Consider the following 20,892-nt stretch of genomic DNA (forward strand, 5'->3'; position numbering starts at 1 on the left):
AGGAAGGAGACTGAAGCTGAGAGCTGCAGACTCTGATCCTGAGGACACTGCTGGGAGGCCCTCTCTAGCTGGACATGTGAATTGTCAGTTATATGAGCCAATAAATCCCACTTTTCTTAGGTTTAGTTTTACTTTCACTTGCAATCAAACTAGACCTAGCTGATAACCAATTAACATGGAGAACCATTTCAATTTGCATTTCAGTCTTAAAGAGGCTGATCTGATTCTACAGATAAGGTGGGACACAGAGGCAGCTCAGTTGGCTTGCTGAGGTCCTCTGCTAGTCCGGAGTATGTATACCCAGGATTAGGAAAGTGAAGTATTCACTCTACCATGGGGAAGACTAATGCATTAGACTTGCTTGGAACTTTCAGTTAAAACTCTGCTCTGATCAAACATTTACTTATTGGATACTGTTATACTTTAAAAAAAAGAACTTATAAATTAATATTTTAAGTCATCACTTGCATTGGTATGTAGGATATGGACCTGAAAATACATTGATAAACTAAAATTTCTCAGTAATGCACTTGTGGCCTGCTGAGGCAGCAATAGAAATAAGCCCAACAAAAATAGCTTAAAATGTTTTATTAAGTATATATAATATTACAGGGTAATATTTACAAAGTTATGTTTTTTAAATAAAAAAGTATCTTGGCAAAGATTGCAGATATTCAAAGCTTCAAACAGTGATAAATTGATTTAATACATATAAAAAGAAAACCTTTAACGGTAACACAGCTGTAAAACAACTTTGGTTTTTAAATCACTGCAAAAAATGGCTACTGACAAACAGCACACCTTTAATTGCTATGGAAAAAAGCCCCCAGGAGAGGATCTCACACATAGCAACACCAGAGTTTCCTTTATTTAGAATGGTTAATGGATATTTATATGGTGTGGAATCTAATTGTCAACAATGGCTCTTTGTAAATAATGCTCTGTTTAATAAAAACAAAAATGCTTCCGTCTCCCACCAACCCTGATAACAACATTTAAGATTCCACTGATACTGCCTTACAGAGAAGTTCATTACAGATGCTCTCTTCTTTTCAAAAGACTAAATTTATGGGAAAGCTGTTCTTAAATATTAAGGAAGGGCTGTCAAAAGCCAAAGGCAGGAAAGCTTCCTGTTCACTGCTCATCTCTGAAAAGTTACCTGGATTATCCCTATCAGCCATGGAAGATAACAAAGGACCCCGGTGGGTGATGGCAGTTAGTGGCTGAAAACATGACACGTGAAAAACAGCTTCTAAACAGAATCTTCATCAAATTAAACACAACATAATGATAAAGGGTTGCCCAACAATCACTTCTCTAGTTTCCAATAACAGGTGAAAAAGGGGTGTGCCATTCCATACATATACCACAGATGTCTGTTTTTGAATACCCATGTTAGGACAAGAGAAATCTAGGTGATACAGAGCTTGATCCTTATTAACGAGAAGGAAGCATAAACTCACAACTTTTTCAGCTTTATTTTAACTCAGATCACAATTTGGTTGGTCACTTACTAAAATAACTACAACATCTTGAAAAGAACAATGGGATAACCCCATTATTTTCATTCTGACATTCTCCGAAAATTAACAGGTTGGACCTAGGGTTTCCAGGTGAAAAAACGATCACCTTTGAAGGTTTTCAGAGCATGTGAAATTTGTCTAAAAAGAAAAATCTCTGGCTCACTCTATTAACAATATGGGGAAACTGAAATACAGCCTACTCAATCATCAAATTTACAGAGTGAGCATCTAATGTATGCCAACACTGCAAGAAGAGAAAGGAAGGGGGGAAAGGCTCTTGCTTTATGGTGGAATTTTTAAAACTGAATGAGAGGGGCAAGACAAACACCCAGCAGAGACACATGAAGGACCAGGAAAGGTGGGTAGGAGATGGGAGGCAGCAGATAGGCGCAGACCGCAGAGGAGAGCCAGAGGGGAGGACGGGTGGGAGGATAACGTTTTGAAGGAGAGAGAATTGGATTTGTTGCCAAAATGACAAATGTTGTCACTCTGAGAACATACAGTAAATAAAACTGAAGTCGACGGCAAAAATTGGGATCACTGATTAAAACAGCATATTATGGGGGTAACAGATAATATTGATACTCAAAACTGCTGACAACTTTAATTTGGTGTGACAGAAAACTCACTGTCCTTAGAAGTCTAATTTAAAGAGAATGAACTGGCCCAACGATGCCCAAGTAAGGGGGCGCCGGCTGCTGTGGTCCCTCTTCCAGAGAAGTTGACCAGCAATAGTGAGGGTAACAGTAACACACCTGGCCTTTCTCCTGGCACCTCTGTGTGCTGTCTAGGGCAGGGACTGCCTCCAAAGACAGGGAGTGTCAAAGAGAACGCAAAGGACGGTAAGTCCCAAGACTGAGCCCCAAAGAAATGAGAGCTGACTACATATTAAAAGGTACAACTCTGGTTCATAAAAAAGTTTATTATAAGATTTCATATAGAGAACAGGAGTTTGGATCTTTTTCAAGTCCATCTGCTTTTTTCCTCCTTTCATCAGAATTGATTTCTAAATTAACAAACTATATTAGTAAAATACAAATGTTTTCAGAAGGAAGAAGAGCAGTGGGAGCCATGAAATTTGTATAAAGGAATACAGCTCCCTCTACATGTTAATACTTTGGACAGGAACACAATTAGGGAAGAACATTTATTTTTCTTTTTTTTTCAAAAAGAACTGTTTTCATAGTATGTTCACTTTTCTGAGAGGCATCAGCAGGTCATAAATTTTGGTTTGCCATGGGCAAACCTCTTGGTCCCAACGTAAAATATGACAAGTAATTTGGCATAAACAAGGTACATGGGAACATTCAGTGGACTAAGAAATAACTACTAATAATGCAACTACAAATAGCAATGTCTTATTACACAAACAGGAAGAAAAACCAGTATTTTTAGAGGGCACTGGTGAGCAGTCAAAAAGCTTGGCAAATTACCTAGAACTTCTTAAACGTTTTAAGTGATTGAATATTCACATCAAATAGAAGTCCACCCAATAAAGATCTTTGTTTTTAAATGTTTTCACTAGAAGCATGAAATTAACATTTGCTCTCCCATAGGTACCTCACTGTTGTCCATACAGAAGAGGCACGTGCCTATCTTACACATGTGCACATACAAACACACACCCGCAAGGGAAGAAAATCTAATAATCTAAAAGTACTCCAGGCGATCACAACTGTCAGAATGTTAATCTTCTTCTAATGGCGGGTAGGAAACGCGGGGGGGTTTGTTTCACTTTTCAATCTTAGGGTAAAGTGAATACGAGGCAGGACTACAGGAGGAGATGATGAGTGTTTATCATGCAACACAGATACAACAGGAATAAAACCACCCATTCAGGGCTGGCCTGTTGGCCTGACGGAGACGCACGTTATGTTGCCATGCAGGAGACTCATAGTCCAAATCTCAGTCGTGGTTTTTCATGCCCCAGATCAGAAAAGAAGCGAAGAAACACTGTAGATTGTGCCTTCAAATCCGAGGAAGGGAATACATATGTTACCACCATCGCTATTTCTGCTGAAAAGTGTGAACATAGTTCTTTGAGAATAAGTCTGGCTCCTTTCTGAAGTGATGCTACTCTGTCACTGGACCATGTTCAAAGAGGAGAAAAAGCGCTACACCTCGTACGGCAGAAGCAAATAACAGGAGGACAAGACAGCATGTAAAGAGTCATGTGAAAAAAGGAAGAAAACATCCACCAACAAAATTACCCTCGGTCTGGAAAGGGTCTGGTACACTACATGTTGAGGGAATAACATGTGAGTGGCAACCCCCAAGAATGAAGACCATGATCCTCAGCAGCATCACACCCCACGGAGGCAGCCAACAAGATGTTCCTCAATGAATTTCTAGTCTGGACTTGATATTATGCCCCTGACCCAGAAGGGGCAGACACTACTGTGGTTAACACCATAACGGCCAAAGAGGCTGTGCCAAAGTTTGCTGAGGTTTGATGGAAGCCTCTGTTCTCATCGATAGCTCTGGGTAACCAGGGTAGTACCAGGAAATTCTCACCTTGAACCAATTTAAGTTTGTGACCTAGAGTTAAGAGGCCCCCGGATCTGGAAGGCATCATTCTTGGAAGTTGCCCACTCTACTTTTGCCCCTAATTGAATAAAAATAACAACAAAAAACTGGATATCAATTGGGCACACAACACAGATCATAATTCATTTATTAATTAAATTTAAAAATGCTTTGAATAAAAACTTAACAGTAACAATCATTTAAAGGTCAATTATTTACTTTCTCCAATAGATGGAAACCAGTTACTTTTCTTGTTTTCTTCTCCAGGACAATGAATCAAGGCCATGGTGCTTAAACACAAGTGTATTTCTTTCATGTCATACTACTCTCCAAATCAGAGTCCATCACTCCACTTCAGTTACTCTGGAAAATTGAAAAATGAATATATAATTGCTATGCATGTCTATTTTCTATGCCTTAACAAGTTGATGTATTTTAAAAATTGAAAATTGTTTCAGATATATGGTATCTAAAAATAAAGAAAAATTATTTAATTTTAGATTTGCAAAGGTCACAGACATAAACTAGACAATCCATTAGCCTTTTTAGCTGTAGTAAGCAAAAGGCCGATGCCAAATGGAAATGTAAATCAACAAAATCTGATAATCTCCGCTTGCTGGGTTAGCTGAGAAGAAGTCAAGAGATGTTGATTTTTCCAAAGCAAAAGACACTGATCCTAGAATAACAAGCTATCACTTTCATTTTAGATTGACACCATTCATTTAATGTAAGAAAATTAAATACGTGATCAGGTGTTCAGTGAAAGAGGAGATGGGACTGTGGTCCCAAGAGGGCACCTGGTACCTCACTCACCAAAAGGGCAGACACACCACGGGCATTGTGACCTGTCAGTAGGAAAAGCTCACCACACAGACATTTGGGAAAAAACCCAACAAACTCTGAATGCTAAAATGAGCAAAATTAAGGGAATTCAAAGCTTGCTATCGTTTTCATGTGCTGTGAAAATACAAAATCTGCTGTCTGTACAATGGTGCCCAAACAGTCATATATTAAGGGAAATTAATCAAGGAAGAGGCACTCAAGGCTCTTCTGGTTTTCTGAAAATGGGGAAGAGTTTAGTTTCTTCATACAACTACAGAAGAATGATACCACAGTAGGAAAAGGAGAAAAACAATGAAGTTTAAAAAAAAAACAAACACAAAAAACCAACAACAGAACATGAGAAGGCAAACACGGACAAACCATGCCATACTCTCAGGTATCAGTTCTTTTTTAAATGTCATTTAATGTTTTCCTTCTAATCCTGTTTTTTTAGGAGTGCAGTGGTTAGCAGAGCATGCATTCTTTGTAATAAAGGCTGTGACACAAATATACAGAAGTGGGATCATTCTGTGACTGCTTACTGAACACAGTCCCAGCACTGTTTTAAACTTAGTTCGCCAAAAACAACTGGCGTGTTTTTAATCTTATGCAAAAATTAATTGCACTCAGGGGGATATAGCCTCTTGAGTTAAATGCTGCATTTTGCTGTAGAGGTGAGCACGTAGGTCACAGACTTTAGAACAGTAAAACTGAAAGCAGACTATTTACATGATCAAGGAATGACTATAAATATCAAAGGTATGAAGAAAGTTTCGATAAAATGAAAACATAATTATTCAAATGTTAACAGAACTCAAATATCAGAATATGCTAAGGTAAAATTAAAACGAATGCTCACAGTACTCAATATCTCATACTTAATTAGCTTTAAGAACTAATAAATATAGGTCTTTGAAACAGTCATTGAAAATTAAAAATTATTAGCCCAGAGACCCCCTTCAAAAGGCTGGAGTAACTAAACATCTCGCTCTTTTTCAATCCTCTCCCAAAAGGTTAGAACCCAATTCTTGTTTGGAAAAGCAGAGATATTAAGTCTCCACGGGCTAAATGCAACAAAATCACCAAACAGGAGCACAAAAGAAACTCTGTCAAGATGATAAAGATTTGGGCCAATTATCTAAGTGCCTTACAAAGAGCATTTAAAGTTTCAGTCATCAGACACTGCATCTGAAAAATGTTTATTTTTTAAAGCAGTTATTTCTCTTTGTTATGAGCAATATGACTGGAAAGTCTGATTAGTGATACCCTATAGCTTTTATATTGTTAGTTTTGCAACTTGTAACAGAGTAAATAAGTTTTATAAACTGAGAAATGTAGGCCTTTATGATTTGACAGTGTCCCTTAAAAAAAAACAAACAAAAAACCACACTTTCAAGAAGCAATTTTACTTCTTTTCAATGTCCATATTTTTAACCAAGCTATAATTGCAGGTGCATTTTATACTTACCATCGTTCATCATCCCTTTTGATTCTTTAAATGCTAAGAATTAGTAACAAGCCAAGCAGTTAGTAAGATTCCACAATTAGAAATCATTTCTAAACAAACAAATATGCAGTAATAGCATGCCAAGTTAATTTTAAGATTACCATTTGATTACAAAAGCCTTCCTGGGGGTCACACCCACAGGCTCCACAAAGGACACAAAATCATTGGGAATAGAGACCTAGATCTGAGGAGAAGTGAGGTACTTCGGTCTCACTCCATGATGACAGCCTGCATCTGCCTGAAATTTATGATTAACAATGGAAACGAACTGAGATCCTTCTCTACTGGGGGTGTTACATTTCATCTTGGCCAATTAAAAAGGCAAGAGAGTCCCCCCACCCAAAATCACGTGGCTCGAGAGACACAGAACAGGGCATTTTTCTCTCAGAGGAGACAGCACTACAATAGCAATACTCTTAATTCTTGATGGATAATCAAGAAAAGAGCGGTTAGGCAATTAAAAAAAAGGCAAACACCTAGATTCTTCTCAAGGCACAGAGAGCACTCTAACTGCTTTGGGGGCTAATTCAATTTATGATGATCTGGTAATAGATCAAGAAGAACATATAAATTCGTAATAACCACATACCATTAAGAGGTTCCTCTACAGCTTTCTGGAAAATATTTAAAATATATTTACATAAAATAGAATTTATTTCATGTTCTTTCATACTATAATTTATATATGCTAACATTTAAACTGTATATAAACAGTGAATCCTATAGCCAAAAGACAAAGTAAGGCAATAAAGGTTAGGAAGACAAAGCTTGCCAAGTTTAGCTAATAGTCTGATAATAACACAATCATTCTCTTAATACTTTCCGTGCAGAACTTCCCAGCCCACCCTACCTCTCTCTGTTCAAGAAATCCTAACTAAAAAAAAAAAAAAGAAAGAAATCCTAACTATAGCAACACCAACACAGATAGCAACATAATAAACAATACAGTTAAGCCAGACAGGAGAGCAATCATTTTCAAGTCATGCAAATAGAACTGGGTCACAGGAAAGACAAGTGTTAGGACTGAAGGGTCTAATGGCCAAATTATCTTTAACAGAGGCACTCTGAAAAGTTCTAGCTGTTTGGGACCTGTGTGGCTGTGGTACCAATCTTTTCAGAGTGAACACGTGGGTGAGGCGCACCCCCCTTCCCTCGCCTCTCCGGAATGTCTGTGGAGGCTTATCAGCTTTACGGGCATGTTTAGTCACCCCTTCCCGCCACAGACAGGACAGTCTCGCTTTTGGCATCTCAGACAGAGCTATTACTAATCCTTAATCCTTTTTAGGAAGATGGATACAATATAGTCCTTTCCAGATCTTATTTCCATAAAGTAGTACCTGTCCCTGTCACCATGATGAAAAAATGGCTTTTTCCACCCCCCACCATTTATCCCTTTCAGTTTACCTCCTAAATTGCTCCTTTTCTTGGAACTTTCTCAGGTAGCTTATGATACAGAAAAACTACAGTGCAATTTGGAGGAAGAATAATGCTTATAAAACGGGGGGAAAAGGGAAATGAATCAATTCAGAACAGCTATTTTGGGGCCACATTTCCATTTATTTTATAGATTATTGTTTTTAATGAAATCAATTTAATACGAACTTCTCTCCCTCATTTTTAAGCCTGAAATATCATTCTGTATGTGCACTTCAAATGTGTACAACAGGTGAGGCAATATATTGGAACTGGCTTCTTTCAGCAGATAATGACCACTATTCATACGTACAAACTTTCCAGTTCTGGGCATGAGAAAACAGCATAATCTTAAGGAATCATTTATTCTAACCCATTGCTAGTAAACGACCAAGTTTTAAACTAGATTGGATCTATCCATGCAAAGGTCACAAAGTGACTTTGTACGTGTGTGCTAAGTCGCTTCAGTCATGTTCGACTATTTGCGACCCTGTGGACTGCAGCCCGCCAGGCTCCTCCGTCCATGGGATTCTCCAGGCAAGAATGCTGGAGTGGCTTGCCATGCCCTCTTCCAGGGGATCTTCCTGACCCAGGGATCAAACCCGCGTCTCTTATGTCTCCTTCATTGGCAGGTGGGTTCTTTACCACCAGTGCCACCGGGGAAACCCTGAAATAACTCCAGTGTTCTCTTAATTTGATGTCGTGGTGAATGGTGAGCCATGGGGTTCAATATTTCAATTACCATTCCTCAGACTAAACCATCAAGCATCACACCCAATTCATTTAAGAAATTTTAACTTACCTTAGGAGGTTGTATAGTCCTATGATTGGAAGCTGATGACATTAAAAAATAAGAAGATTAATTTAGTAAATGAAATAAATTAAGGCAATATTATGTTTAATTTTAAGATAAAACATTCAGGGCTAAAACTAAACGTGTCAGAAACTCCACTGAAAGAGTTTGGCTTTGATAGACTAAGGGCAGAACACTCTTAATCATATGTACTGACAGAAAAAAACGATGCAAATAACCCCAATCACATAATAAACACATACACACTCTCATTTGTACATGCCACATGTCCCTCGAAATCAGTCACTTGTTACACTTCGTGGTAGAGTCATCTACTCACCCCCGCTGTAGGCTTTGCACCCCTCCCTACTCAACCCCGCTGGAACGGGGAACTGCCCACCCTCAGCTCACTGCTGTTGATCCTGGAGCCCGTCCCCTTTTTTTCTTCTTCCATCTTTCCAGTTTTCAAAGCTCCAGCTAGCTCACAAACTAAAGAAAATATCAGAGCCCTCTGAGTTTAGAGACTTATTTGAGGCCAGCTAGTTTTAGCTACAATCAAGCCCTTCTCTGTCTGTATTCCTTCTTAGCTTTTCAGGTCACCCTTCACTGCCTCTCAGTGGCTTGGTTAATGAAGATGAAGAAATAAGGGCATGAAGAAAGTGACAAGAGAATGGCTCTCACTGCAAGGGGAAGAAGAGAAACATTCCTTAAAAATACCAAGTGAGAAGGCCCAGGAGCAGCTAAAACTGGTCTTAAATACAGAATCAGAGTCCTACAGACACAAAAGCATCAAGGGGCAACACCGTGTGGGTCATTCTGGAGGAAGAGGATGCTACTGGATGGTCCATTCCACTGATCTCTGACTGGATGATGGCCCTGGATTTACTTATGAGCACACTGAGGCAGGCCCCTAGAACGACTCTGGTCTTCTGCGCTTCTCTATGCCTCCTCTACCAAGCTTCCAAAGCTGATGGGAAATGGGGGTGAGGCCTGAGCCAAGGGAAGCCCATCTACAGACAAGTCAGGAGCTTGGTAAGACCTGCTCCAAAAAGGGAAAAGGGCAACTGACTGGCCTGCAGAGTTTCTTTCCCACTGGAACCTGGAGAGGAGAAGAAAGAAGATGAGAAAGCTGGTGAAGGGCAAGAAAGGCAAAAAGGAGACAGAACGTAAGCAAGGAGAAGCTCAAAGCTTAGAGCCAAAGGTAAGAAAACAGACCAGTGAGAAGACATGAATAGGCTCAAAAAAACAAAAACAAAACGTTAAGGAGAGGATGAGCTATCTGGCTAGCAGGTAAAGACCGGAAGAGAGAGAATGTAAGTACACTGGCAGGAGGGCATCCGCTAACTCTTGCTACTGAGAGGGCCAGCCATGACTCATAGACTTTAGAGATGTGTTGGATTCTTCCAATTCCTAAACCGCGTAGTTGTTCCACTCTCTGTGAGGATCAGTTATGTATCTGCTGTCACGAGATTCCAATCTCTGTTAGTGCCATGTGTGGTTTTAAAGTAAATCTCCTTTACTGGAGGCATTTGAAAGTGGTTTGGTCCTTGAGACCAAACTAGAAGAAATCTCTTTTTAAAGTATTATGGAATAAAATGTGTTGGGAATATGGGTAATCACAATGAGCAACCTCTGAAATAAACCAAGCAGAATTACAGAACTTTATTTGGGACAATCATGGTAGTTAAATGTATATACAACTTACTTCAACTAAACCATGCCCCGTGTCTATGTTCTATCAAGGAAAAGAGAACTTAACAGCCACGTAATGTAAAGGGTCAGAAGTAAGATTTTAAAGGTATATTTTTGAGCTCATAAATTGTTAGAATTAGTATTAAGAACTGCCAAGCCACTCTCTTAATAGTCTTAAAAAAGTGTGAAGAAGTTTCTGAGTTCTAATTCTCAGGCCCAAGGAGCATCACATTTGGCTAGCCCATTCTGAAACAAAGAGCTCTATAAAGAACATTGATTCAAAGGGCAGCAGTCAGCTGTGATCCCTCTAATATAAGACCAAACAACGCAGAAGTGACTTTCGCTTGAGTTAATCCTCTCTAATAGGCATATGACCTATGTGACGAAGGAATGATTGTGATTTGTCTGCCGTTGCTGTGGGCCTAAGGCATGACGGCCATGTATGTATGTATATATGTGAGTGTGTGTGTGTGTATAAATCACAAGCCTTAAGCATTTCATGTAAGCTCACTTGCAATGCTTCTTCTCTATCAAAAACACTTGACACAAGAAGCAAATATATTTCCAGGTTTTGGGTTTTCAGGAACAACTTTATCTTTTGATACCAGATTCACCTCTCCCCAACGATGGGCAAGAAAATATCACTGAATTTTACAGATCTATTCTGGGTCTTTCTAAAATATGTGAGATGTGGTCAATATGGTTCCTGACTGCTAGGAGGTTGATTTGTATCAAAATATGACTATATTCCCTTATACAGAACTAAATAGTAATGGCTTAAGAAAATGAACAAGTAATGACCCTTATTAAGAATGAACATAAGCACCCTACATAGGTAATACACCCAACTTCACTCAGTTTAGTTAGTTCTTTTTAATCTTCTATATTTTCTCATATTGTTATTGTTCTCAACCCTTGATTTCATTTTACGAAACAAATGTTTCAGTAAACAAACTCCAACACAGTTAAAAAATAACATAGAAAATGAAATTTAAAACCCTAATATTTAAGGCTACAAATTTAAATTGGGAAATAATAAAATAATGAAAATAATGAAAGTTAAATCTCTCACAGGGACATAAACAGCTTGGATTTAAAAGTCAAGACACATTCTTTAGACTTTCCCAAAATAGAGCATCAACAACAAGTAAAAGTTACATTGAAAGCATTTACAATTTTTACTTCCTGATACAAATGCTCAAATTTGCAACCTTAAATGTTATATATACTCATATTTACACATCCAGTTATATATGAAAAACACATCAACTTTTCTAGTCTACCACATTATCTAAAGAGCTACTTTCCTGTACCTTTTCTCTTCTTGCCCTTCAACTGACCAAAGGCATTTCTCTGAACTGTGGTATCAGACAAGTTGATTTGAAAAGTTAATTTAGAAAAGTCTCAAAATGTAAATAAAACCTAACTTAATTCTTCACTTACATATACTTACAAAACTACCATAAAGAAAAAAACAGTTTGAGGAACTTCCTAGGAATTCAGTTTCACTTTGAATTTAATGTGAGAATAATACGCTTGTAATGATAATGGTCCTCAGGCTTCTCAGGGGTGAGAGCAATGTCAAGTGGGCAGCAGCTAGCAGATGCCTATTTCCACTGAGTCAGCATCTCCAGGCCTGCTGGTCCTCAGACAGGGAAGGCAAGAGGGAGCATGGGAATAAAAGGGAGAGGAATCCAGATAATGAGGGGAAAAAAAGAACAAAGAGCTGACCACCAGTCAAAGGCACCTAACGCTACATCGGCTGCAGGGGTGCTGCAGGTCACATGCTGTTCTCAAGTATTGACAGGGAGCAACATCATTAGCAGAGTCATCTTCAAGAACCAGACAAATGGTGACTAAAAGACCCAACAAAAATAGAATCTGTATCAACATTCATAATGTGATGCCCATGACGGCTACCAAATGGATGCCACTCTGCTGTAGAAGTCTTGTGTTTTATGGTTTGAACTAAGAAAATGTCATTAAGGAAACAACTCTGACTTATGAATACATAAAGATAGGGAAATTTTAGTTAAGTATTTTAACTGTTTAATAAGCATTAATTAAAGGGGGGGCAAAACATATATAACAGAAATGAATTCAGTGACTAGTCAGTGAAAGTTGAAGTTCATAAATAAAGGCAAAATTTCTTTGAAAGTACTATTCAAGTCATGTGGGAAATTATTTGACAATTCAAATTTATGTTAATTTTTAGAAACATACAGAGTTCACCTAAAGCAAAGCAAAAAAAGTGATGTTTTTCCTCCATTAATTTCTAACTTTTGATTTCCTGACAAATGTTTAAGAGTTTGCCTTAAAAAACAGAAATCTTTTATTTAAAGCAAAAAGTGAAAGTGAAGTCGCTCAGTCATGTCTGACTCTTTGCGACCCCATGGACTGTAGCCTGCACCAGGCTTCTCCATCCATGGGATTTTCCAGGCAAGAGTACTGGAGTGGGTTGCCATTTCCTTCTCTAGGGGATCTTCCTGACTCAGGGATTGAACCAGGTCTCAGGGATCAAACCCAGGTCTTCCACCTTGCAGGCAGACGCTTTACTCTCTGAGCCACCAGGGAAGCTTAAAGGGAGACTGATATAAACCAGGGACTTCCCTAGTGGCCCAGTGGGAAAGTACCCGCCTGCCATTGCAGGAGACACAGGTTCGATCCCTGGGTCAGGAAGAGCCCCTGGAAAAGGAAATGACAACCCACTCCAATATTCTTGCCTGGAGAATGCCCATGGACAGAGGAACCTGGAGGGCTGCGGTCCACAAGGTCACAAAGAGTTGGACACAACCGAATGACTAGGCACAAGACATAGCACAAATGATTTCAAATTAATTATTTAAAAAATACAGCGGCATTTGCTGTGTTTTCTCATTTTTGGAACTACTCATGCATTTCTTTGGTTCTAGACAGTAAGAATCAACCAGAAGCATTATCCAGACTAGACACTGGAAATTCCCGGCATAGGCTAACAAAAGTAAGGCTGACTTACCAACACATTTCATATAAACTAATCCAAGTAATTCTGCTAGAGCTATAATACCCAAACCTGAAATCAGAAGAGGACCATGCACTGGGACACATTCTGTAAAAACAAATGAAGTTCTATATTAGAAGTTCATATGAAATAACTGATTTTTTAAAAGAACTAGCAATGACAGTAATAATATTGAGTTTTAAGAAGTTAATCTTTTATTAAGAAACAAAAATTATCTACATTTGTTCATCACTATTAAGTCAGTCAATGAAATGACTTCAAATTATTAAAAGAAAAAATCCTTTGTCTGTATAATATGTACCTTATCACATCAAGACTAATGGGAAATAGTGTGTAAAGCCTAAGGCCCCAACCCACTGGATGGAGCCTAGTTATTTGAAAAGCTCTCTCACAGATAGAGGCAGAGCAGTCTGGCTGCTGAAAGAATCGACCCCCAAGCCATACACAGCCAGTATACTCATGGTGATGTGGAAAGTCGTATGCAAGGATGTGGAGCAACAGGAACTTTCATCCATTGCTGGTGGTAATGCAAAATGGTATAGCCAGCTTCGAAGACAGTGTGGCAGTTTGCTGAAAAACTAAATATGTTCTTAACATACAACCCAACAACGGCACTCCACTGGAGTTGATACTTATGTCCACACAAAGACCTGTGCATGGATGTGTAGAGCAACTTTATTCTTAATTGCCCCAAACTGGATGCAACCAAGATGTCCTTCAATAAGTGAATGGATAAACAAACCGTAGTATGCAATATAATGGAATGTTATTCAGTGCTGGAAAGAAATGAGCTATCAAACCACAAAAAGACAGAGAAATCTTAAATGAATATTACTAAGTAAAAGAAGCTAATTTGAAAAGGCAACATACTATGGACACATTAAAAACACTGGTGGCTGCTAGGGTAATTTTTAGGGCAGTGAAACTTAGCTGAATGATATAATATCTATGACTATGATCCATATCATTATACATATATCAAAATCATAGCATATACAACACTAAGAATGAACCCTCATGTAAACTATGCATTTGGGGTTATAACATGTCAGTGTTGGTTCAATGACTATAACGCATTTACCACTCTGAATGCGGGATGTTGATCGTGGAAGAGGTTGCTAGGGGGGTATGTGGGAACTCAGTACTTTCTACTCAAGTTTTCTGTGAACCTGAAGCTACTCTAAAAAAAATGAAGTCTACAGAATAAAAGAAATAAGGAAAAGAAAGAGGACTCCGTCCAAGAGAAAGCCCTACTAAGACAAAGGGAGACCAGACGGCCGGGACTCTTACCTGAGACACAGAGGCTGAATCCGACCACAGATAGCACATAGCCCAGAATCTGAAGGATCAGTATGCTGATGGTGATGGAGGACATCCCCATAGCTGGGGGAGCAGAAGTGGGTTCAGAGTATTTAAAAAGCAATCACTCCTACTTGTATTTTGTGCAATCAAGAATAATAGCCTGTGACCAAAGACTACCTCTGGATTTCTTGTCAGATGGTAAATTCTTTCCCAGTGACCTATCTCCTATGTCTAGATCTGTAAATTTATAACAAATCAATACTTTTCCAATGTATAGCAGGCCAGAGATAGGCTCTAAGGCTGAGAGTCACATGGGTAACTAGAAAAAAATAGATTCTAACATTAACAAAAATGTTAGTGATTTACTCCTAAAATGCAGTTAAAATGATACCAATTACAGGTTGGATATCTACACGTTAAGATTTGCCATAACTAAAAAAAAAGCTACTCTTTCTTATTTATAATTCTATTTTCTAGAACTAGTTAAAACCTGAAATAAAAATATGATGATAATCATTAGGAAATTATATAGCATAACTTTAAAAATACACTGATATCAAATATACATAAAAATAATTTTTTACAAGATAACTGAATGCCTTGAAAACCCAAGCCAACTTTAAAATAATTCCATATGGGTAAAATATCACTAAGAATAGCCTGGGAAATCTTTTAACAAAGCAACTTCTATTGAGTTGTTAAAAAAATCATACAACAATATTTTAACCAAAAATGCTGTTCTTTAAATGAAAATGGTGGACAAAATCATTCCATAACAACAAATACTCACCTATCATAAACACACAGTAATGAAGTAATATTAATATTACTGTAGGAAGTACAATTAAACCAAGTCCCGAAGCATTCTTCGTTGAATATTCACCTGTTAATAATTAAACATAATAGTTAATATTTTCCTGCAAACCTCCTACTCTTACAAAACATTACTTAATGTATTAAATGTATTAATCTCTATACCACTCTTACAAACTACAAAAGGTTTAAAAATATTTCCTCCAAAACTTCACACAAAATAAATGACTTTTTTATTATTCTAGACCAAATTTAAGACATGTAAATATCGATTCATAAGTCTGATGATGCCAAATCTTGAGTTGGTTCTGCCTCCTTCTTAACTACTTCTCATTATTCCAATGAGAAACTCTGGGATCTCTTACCATTCCCTTCACTTGCTATAGTCAACCTGTCCCAAAGTCAAAGCAATTGTTCTTTAAGTTGTCTTCTGAATTACTCTCCTTCCTCCCCCTGTCAAAGTAGCGCTCAAAATTCTACAAGTCAGGCTTTAACAGTACATGAACCATGAACTTTCAGATGTTTAAGCTGGATTTAGAAAAGGCAGAGGAACCAGAGATCAAATTGCCAACATCTGTTGGATCATCGAAAAAGCAAGAGAGTTCCAGAAAAACATCTACTTCTGCTTTAGTGATTATACCAAAGCCTTTGACTGTGTGGATCACAATAAACTGTGGAAAATTCTTCAAGAAATGGGAATACCAGACCATCTGACCTGCCTCCGGAGAAATCTGTACGTAGATCAAGGAGCAACAGTTAAAACTGGACATGGAACAACAGCCTGGTTCCAAATTAGGAAAAGATTACATCAAGGCTAAATATTGTCACCCTGATTATTCAACTTATAGGCAGAGTTCAGTTCAGTTGCTCAGTTATGTCAGACTCTTTGCGACCTCATGGACCGTATAGCACACGAGCCCTCCCTGTCCATCACCAACTCCCGGAGTCTACCCAAACCCATGTCCATTGAGTCGGTGATGCCATCCAACCATCTCATCCTCTGTCGTCCCCTTCTCCTCCTGCCCTCAATCTTTCGCAGCATCAGGGTCTTTTCAAATGAGTCAGCTCTCCGCATCAGGTGGCGAAAGTACTGGAGTTTCAGCTTCAACATCAGTCCTTCCAATGAACACCCAGGACTGATCTCCTTCAGGATGGACTGGTTGGATCTCGTTGCAGTCCAAGGGACTCTCAAGAGACTTCTCCAACACCACAGTTCAAAAGTGTCGATTCTTCGGTGCTCAGCTTTCTTTATAGTCCAACTCTCACATCCATATATGATTACTGGAAAAACCACAGCCTTGACTAGACGGACCTTTGTTGGCAAAGTAATGTCTCTGCTTTTTAATATGCTGTCTAGGTTGGTCATAACTTTCCTTCCAAGGAGTAAGCATCTTTTAATTTCATGGCTGCAGTCACCATCTGCAGTGATTTTGGAGCCCAGAAAAATAAAGTCAGCCACTGTTTCCACTGTTTCCCCATCTATTTCCCATGAAGCAATGGGACTGGATGCCATGATCTTAGTTTTCTGAATGTTCAGCTTTAAGCCAACTTTTTCACTCTCCTCTTTCACTTTCATCAAGAAGCTTTTTAGTTCCTCTTCACTTTCTGCCATAAGGGTGCTGTCATCTGCATATCTGAGGTTATTGATATTTCTCCCGGCAGTCTTGATTCCAGCTTGTGCTTCTTCCAGCCCAGCATTTCTCATGATGTACTCTGCATATAAGTTAAATAAGCAAGGTGACAATATACAGCCTTGATGTACTCCTTTTCCTATTTGGAAACAGTCTGTTGTTCCACGTCCAGTTCTAACTGTTGCTTCTTGACCTGCATACAGGTTTCTCAAGAGGCAGGTCAGGTGGTCTGGTATTCCCATCTCTTTCAGAATTTTCCACAGTTTATTGTGATCCACAGTCAAAGGCTTTGGCATTGTCAATTAAGCAGAAATAGATGTTTTTCTGGAACGCTCTTGCTTTTTCGATGATCCAGCACATGTTGGCAATTTGGTTTCTGGTTCCTCTGCCTTTTCTAAAACCAGCTTGAACATCTGGAAGTTCACGGTTCACATGTTGCTGAAGCCTGGCTTGGAGAATTTTGAGCATTACTTTACTAGTGTGTGAGATGAGTGCAATTGTGTGGTAGTTTGAACATTCTTTGGCATTGCCTTTCTTTGGGACTAGAATGAAAACTGACCTTTTCCAGTCCTGTGGCCACTGCTGAGTTTTCCAGTCTTTACTGAGTTTTCCAGTCTTTACTAACATGCCCTGTCTTTTCTAACTCCAACTGCAAACAGAGCTACCAAATTGATATTCCTAAACATTATACCTATACTGTATTTTGCTCAAAAAACAAGGCTTCCTCCAGTTTGCACTTGTGAGTCCCAGCATGTCTCTGCTGCTCATTCACGTGCTGCAGACCCTTCCCCCCAACTCACACTGCCGTCCTTCATGGGCAACTGCAAACTCAGACCCATCTGGGTTCCCACATTCATCCCTCCTTCCAAGTCGTGGCTAATGACGTGTGCCTCTGCAGCGGCCTGATGGCTGCTCTACAGGGATGTCCACCTCCCAGATATCCCAGCTCTGTAAATGTTAACTTATATAGTAAAATACATGATGAGGTTAAGGGTCTGAAAGAAGGGCTGTCTCCTGGATTTCGCAGTGGGCCCTGAATCCAGTGACAGGTAGCTTTGTAACAGAGAAGTGCAGGAAATTAAGTGGAGACACAGAGGGGAGGAGACCGCGTGGCCATGCAAGACGTTGGGGGCTTCCACAAGCCAGAGAGACGCACAGATGGCCAGCAAACACCAGAGCATGGAGTAGACTCTCCCCTAGAGTGTCAGGAGGGTGTAAGGCCCTGATTACACCTTCATTTCAGATTTATGACCTCCAGAATGGTGAGAGAATTTCTATGGTCTGAAGATACCCAGTGTGTGGTAGTTTGTTAACAACAGCCCTAGGAAACTAACATGCACCTCTTCAGAAATGTCCTCGACCTTATCAATCCCTCCTTCCCTCTAATAACTGTATATCTTACCTGGGATTAAAAGAAAGGCTCCAACAATGACAAGGACAGTGAGCAGTAGTCCAGCAACTAATAGAAAAATGGCTTTCTCCTTCGTATAATTGGATTTATATTTAAGTGCTTAAAAAAAACACACAAAGAATTACACGAACTCAATCACAAGAAATAAAGCCATTTATGTAACTTACAAGGTGCAAAGATTAAACTGGTAACTTACGATAATTGAATAACCTTTGAATAACAAAACTCCACATCACGTCAAGCCACCTCAAATCTCTTTCATAATGAGTCATTGGTTAAATGGTATCATGGCAATATAAATATGGACGCTGACTTTATAGGTGATACTTTATTCCCCTAAAATGAAGTTATATATACCAGGCTTTCTCAATCATAGCATTATTAGTATTTTAGGTCAGTAAGTTGCCGCCATTAGGCACTGCTCCACACACAACAGAATGTTTAGTATCATCCCTGACCTCTGCACACCTCATACCAGCAATAACCCCCAAACTGTGTCAATTGAGAATATCTCCAGACATTGTTCCCTGAGGAACAGAACCGCTGTGTCCATTTATGACTAATAGACACACTGCTGAGGAGAAATAACTGGCTAATCAGTTTTATCGAGAAAAAGAGAAATTTGTAATACCTTATATAAAATTAGTAGCACGTCTGGAAATCCAGATATTTTGTTTTGAAAAAGTATACATTGGACAAATCACACCCTCTTGAAATCCTGAGGTGGGGGGTAAGTGCTTACATTGTTCAATTAAAATAATTTCATACAAATAAACTACCAATACTCCACAGGTTTTAATATATATGTTACACTTCTGATACTAACTCTGTTGTCAAGAATCCAGCTTCCGTAAAAGAATGATGTAATGCATAAACCTAAAAATGTTATTTTTTTTTATCATGTATTTACCCTTCCAGTTTTGTTTTGGTTGAAATTAATGTTTTACCAAGAAAGTTGCTAAAAGATACACTGACTATCAGAAAGAAAGAGTGTGTGATTGAAATTCAGCTATTTCATCCATGCACGATTTTCTCCATGTTATTTACCAACAGGCAGTTGTCTTGAGAATTTTTTCAATAATTTTATATTTAGCTTTTAATTTTCATCTAGTAAAATGACAGATAAATTACAGTAAGAACAACTAATAAACTCAAAAATGAACATGATAAAATCTATGTTTAAGGTATTATAACCTAGAATTAGACTATAACCTATAGCTAAGCATTTAAAAGGTATTTAAAATCTCTACTCATACTTTAGACTGTAACCTCAACTTTGTCCTCTTTAGGGGGATGGAGGGCTAACTGTAATTAATCCTGAAGCTGAAAAGTGAAATTCACATTAATCAGAAAAAAGTAAGAAACGATAAGCTTGCCAAGCCTTCATTCGATCTATCCAGCCTTGGAACTTATGTGACTATGACTCAGTCATGTCCCTGCCTTCTTATAGGGCACAGATTTTTCCCTATAAGCCTACTTTCTAGTCTCAAACCCTGGCTATGATGATAAAAATTCAGTGCATATGTTACAAAAGGCACAGATAAAGACAGAAAAAGAAACCTTCTCTTTTTGAATTTTTTTTCAAAATTTACTTTTAATTGGAGGATAAATGCTTTACAATATTGGACACACGGCAGGGTTTTCATTTTAATCCCATGTATGTGTGCTCAGTCACTCAGTTGCGTCTAATTCTCTGCGACCCCACGGTCTATAGCCTGCCAGGCTCCTCTGTCCACAGGGTTTCCCAGGCAAGAATATTGGAGTGGGTTTCCATACCCTCCTCCAGATGATCTTCCCAACCCAGGGATCAAACCCACGTCTCCTGTATCGGCAGGCAGATTCTTTACCACTGTGCCACCTGAGAAGTCCCAATCCCATGTATACTATTAACTAAAAAGAGCTTGAAATTTCTGCAAAAGGCTTCTAAAATAGAAGCTGTTTCAGATTACCTCACCATCAAACAAATATTCACAAGATACACTCCTAGGTTTAACTCAGCACATAAAAGAGCTACAAAGATCAAGCAGCCAGACTTCACCCTAGAGTCCAGTATGTGAAAGTTGCTCAGTTGTGTCTGACTCTTTGAGACCCCATGGACTATACAGTCCATGGAACTCTCCAGGCCAGAATACTGGAGTGGGTAGCCTTTCCCTTCTCTAGAGGATCTCCCCAACCCAGGGATCGAACCCAGGTCTCTGGCATTGCAGGTGGATTCTTTACCAGCTGAGCCACAAGGGAAGCCCAGAGTCCAGTATAAGTACATGAAAAATGGCTGATTTATACCATTCTTAAGAAAAATAAGAGTTTGAACCTCATATAAAATTCAATTTCTTCAGGCTTAGCAGAGCTACAGGAGAAAAATAACGTCAACAATAAAAACAAAAATAAAATGCCACAAAATGCTATTACTGACAGTGTTTTGCCATAGAAAGGTCTTTTTAAAACCTTTTGGATGTAG

The 20,892-nt window shown here is 38.8% G+C and overlaps 1 protein-coding gene across 4 annotated transcripts in view; it reads right to left on the reverse strand.

Moving 5' to 3' along the window:
- Positions 1-573: 573 nt before the first annotated feature.
- CD47 (CD47 molecule) overlaps positions 574-20,892 on the reverse strand; it is a 61,703-nt gene continuing 41,384 nt past the window's right edge. For 2 of the 4 annotated variants that reach the window (XM_043448618.1, XM_043448616.1), the window contains exons 4-11: positions 18,426-18,533; positions 15,370-15,462; positions 14,568-14,660; positions 13,272-13,364; positions 8,594-8,625; positions 6,968-6,992; positions 6,340-6,372; positions 574-4,412 (exon numbers count right to left, since the gene is read on the reverse strand). In XM_043448618.1, the coding sequence (XP_043304553.1) occupies positions 4,408-4,412; positions 6,340-6,372; positions 6,968-6,992; positions 8,594-8,625; positions 13,272-13,364; positions 14,568-14,660; positions 15,370-15,462; positions 18,426-18,533 (482 nt within the window). In that variant the 3' untranslated portion in view covers positions 574-4,407. The remainder of the gene's footprint in view (positions 4,413-6,339; positions 6,373-6,967; positions 6,993-8,593; positions 8,626-13,271; positions 13,365-14,567; positions 14,661-15,369; positions 15,463-18,425; positions 18,534-20,892) is intronic. The other 2 variants (XM_043448617.1, XM_043448619.1) reach the window with 2 other exon arrangements.

This window comes from Cervus canadensis, chromosome 27 (genome assembly GCF_019320065.1).
Source record: "Cervus canadensis isolate Bull #8, Minnesota chromosome 27, ASM1932006v1, whole genome shotgun sequence".
Classification (NCBI taxonomy): Eukaryota; Metazoa; Chordata; class Mammalia; order Artiodactyla; family Cervidae; genus Cervus; species Cervus canadensis.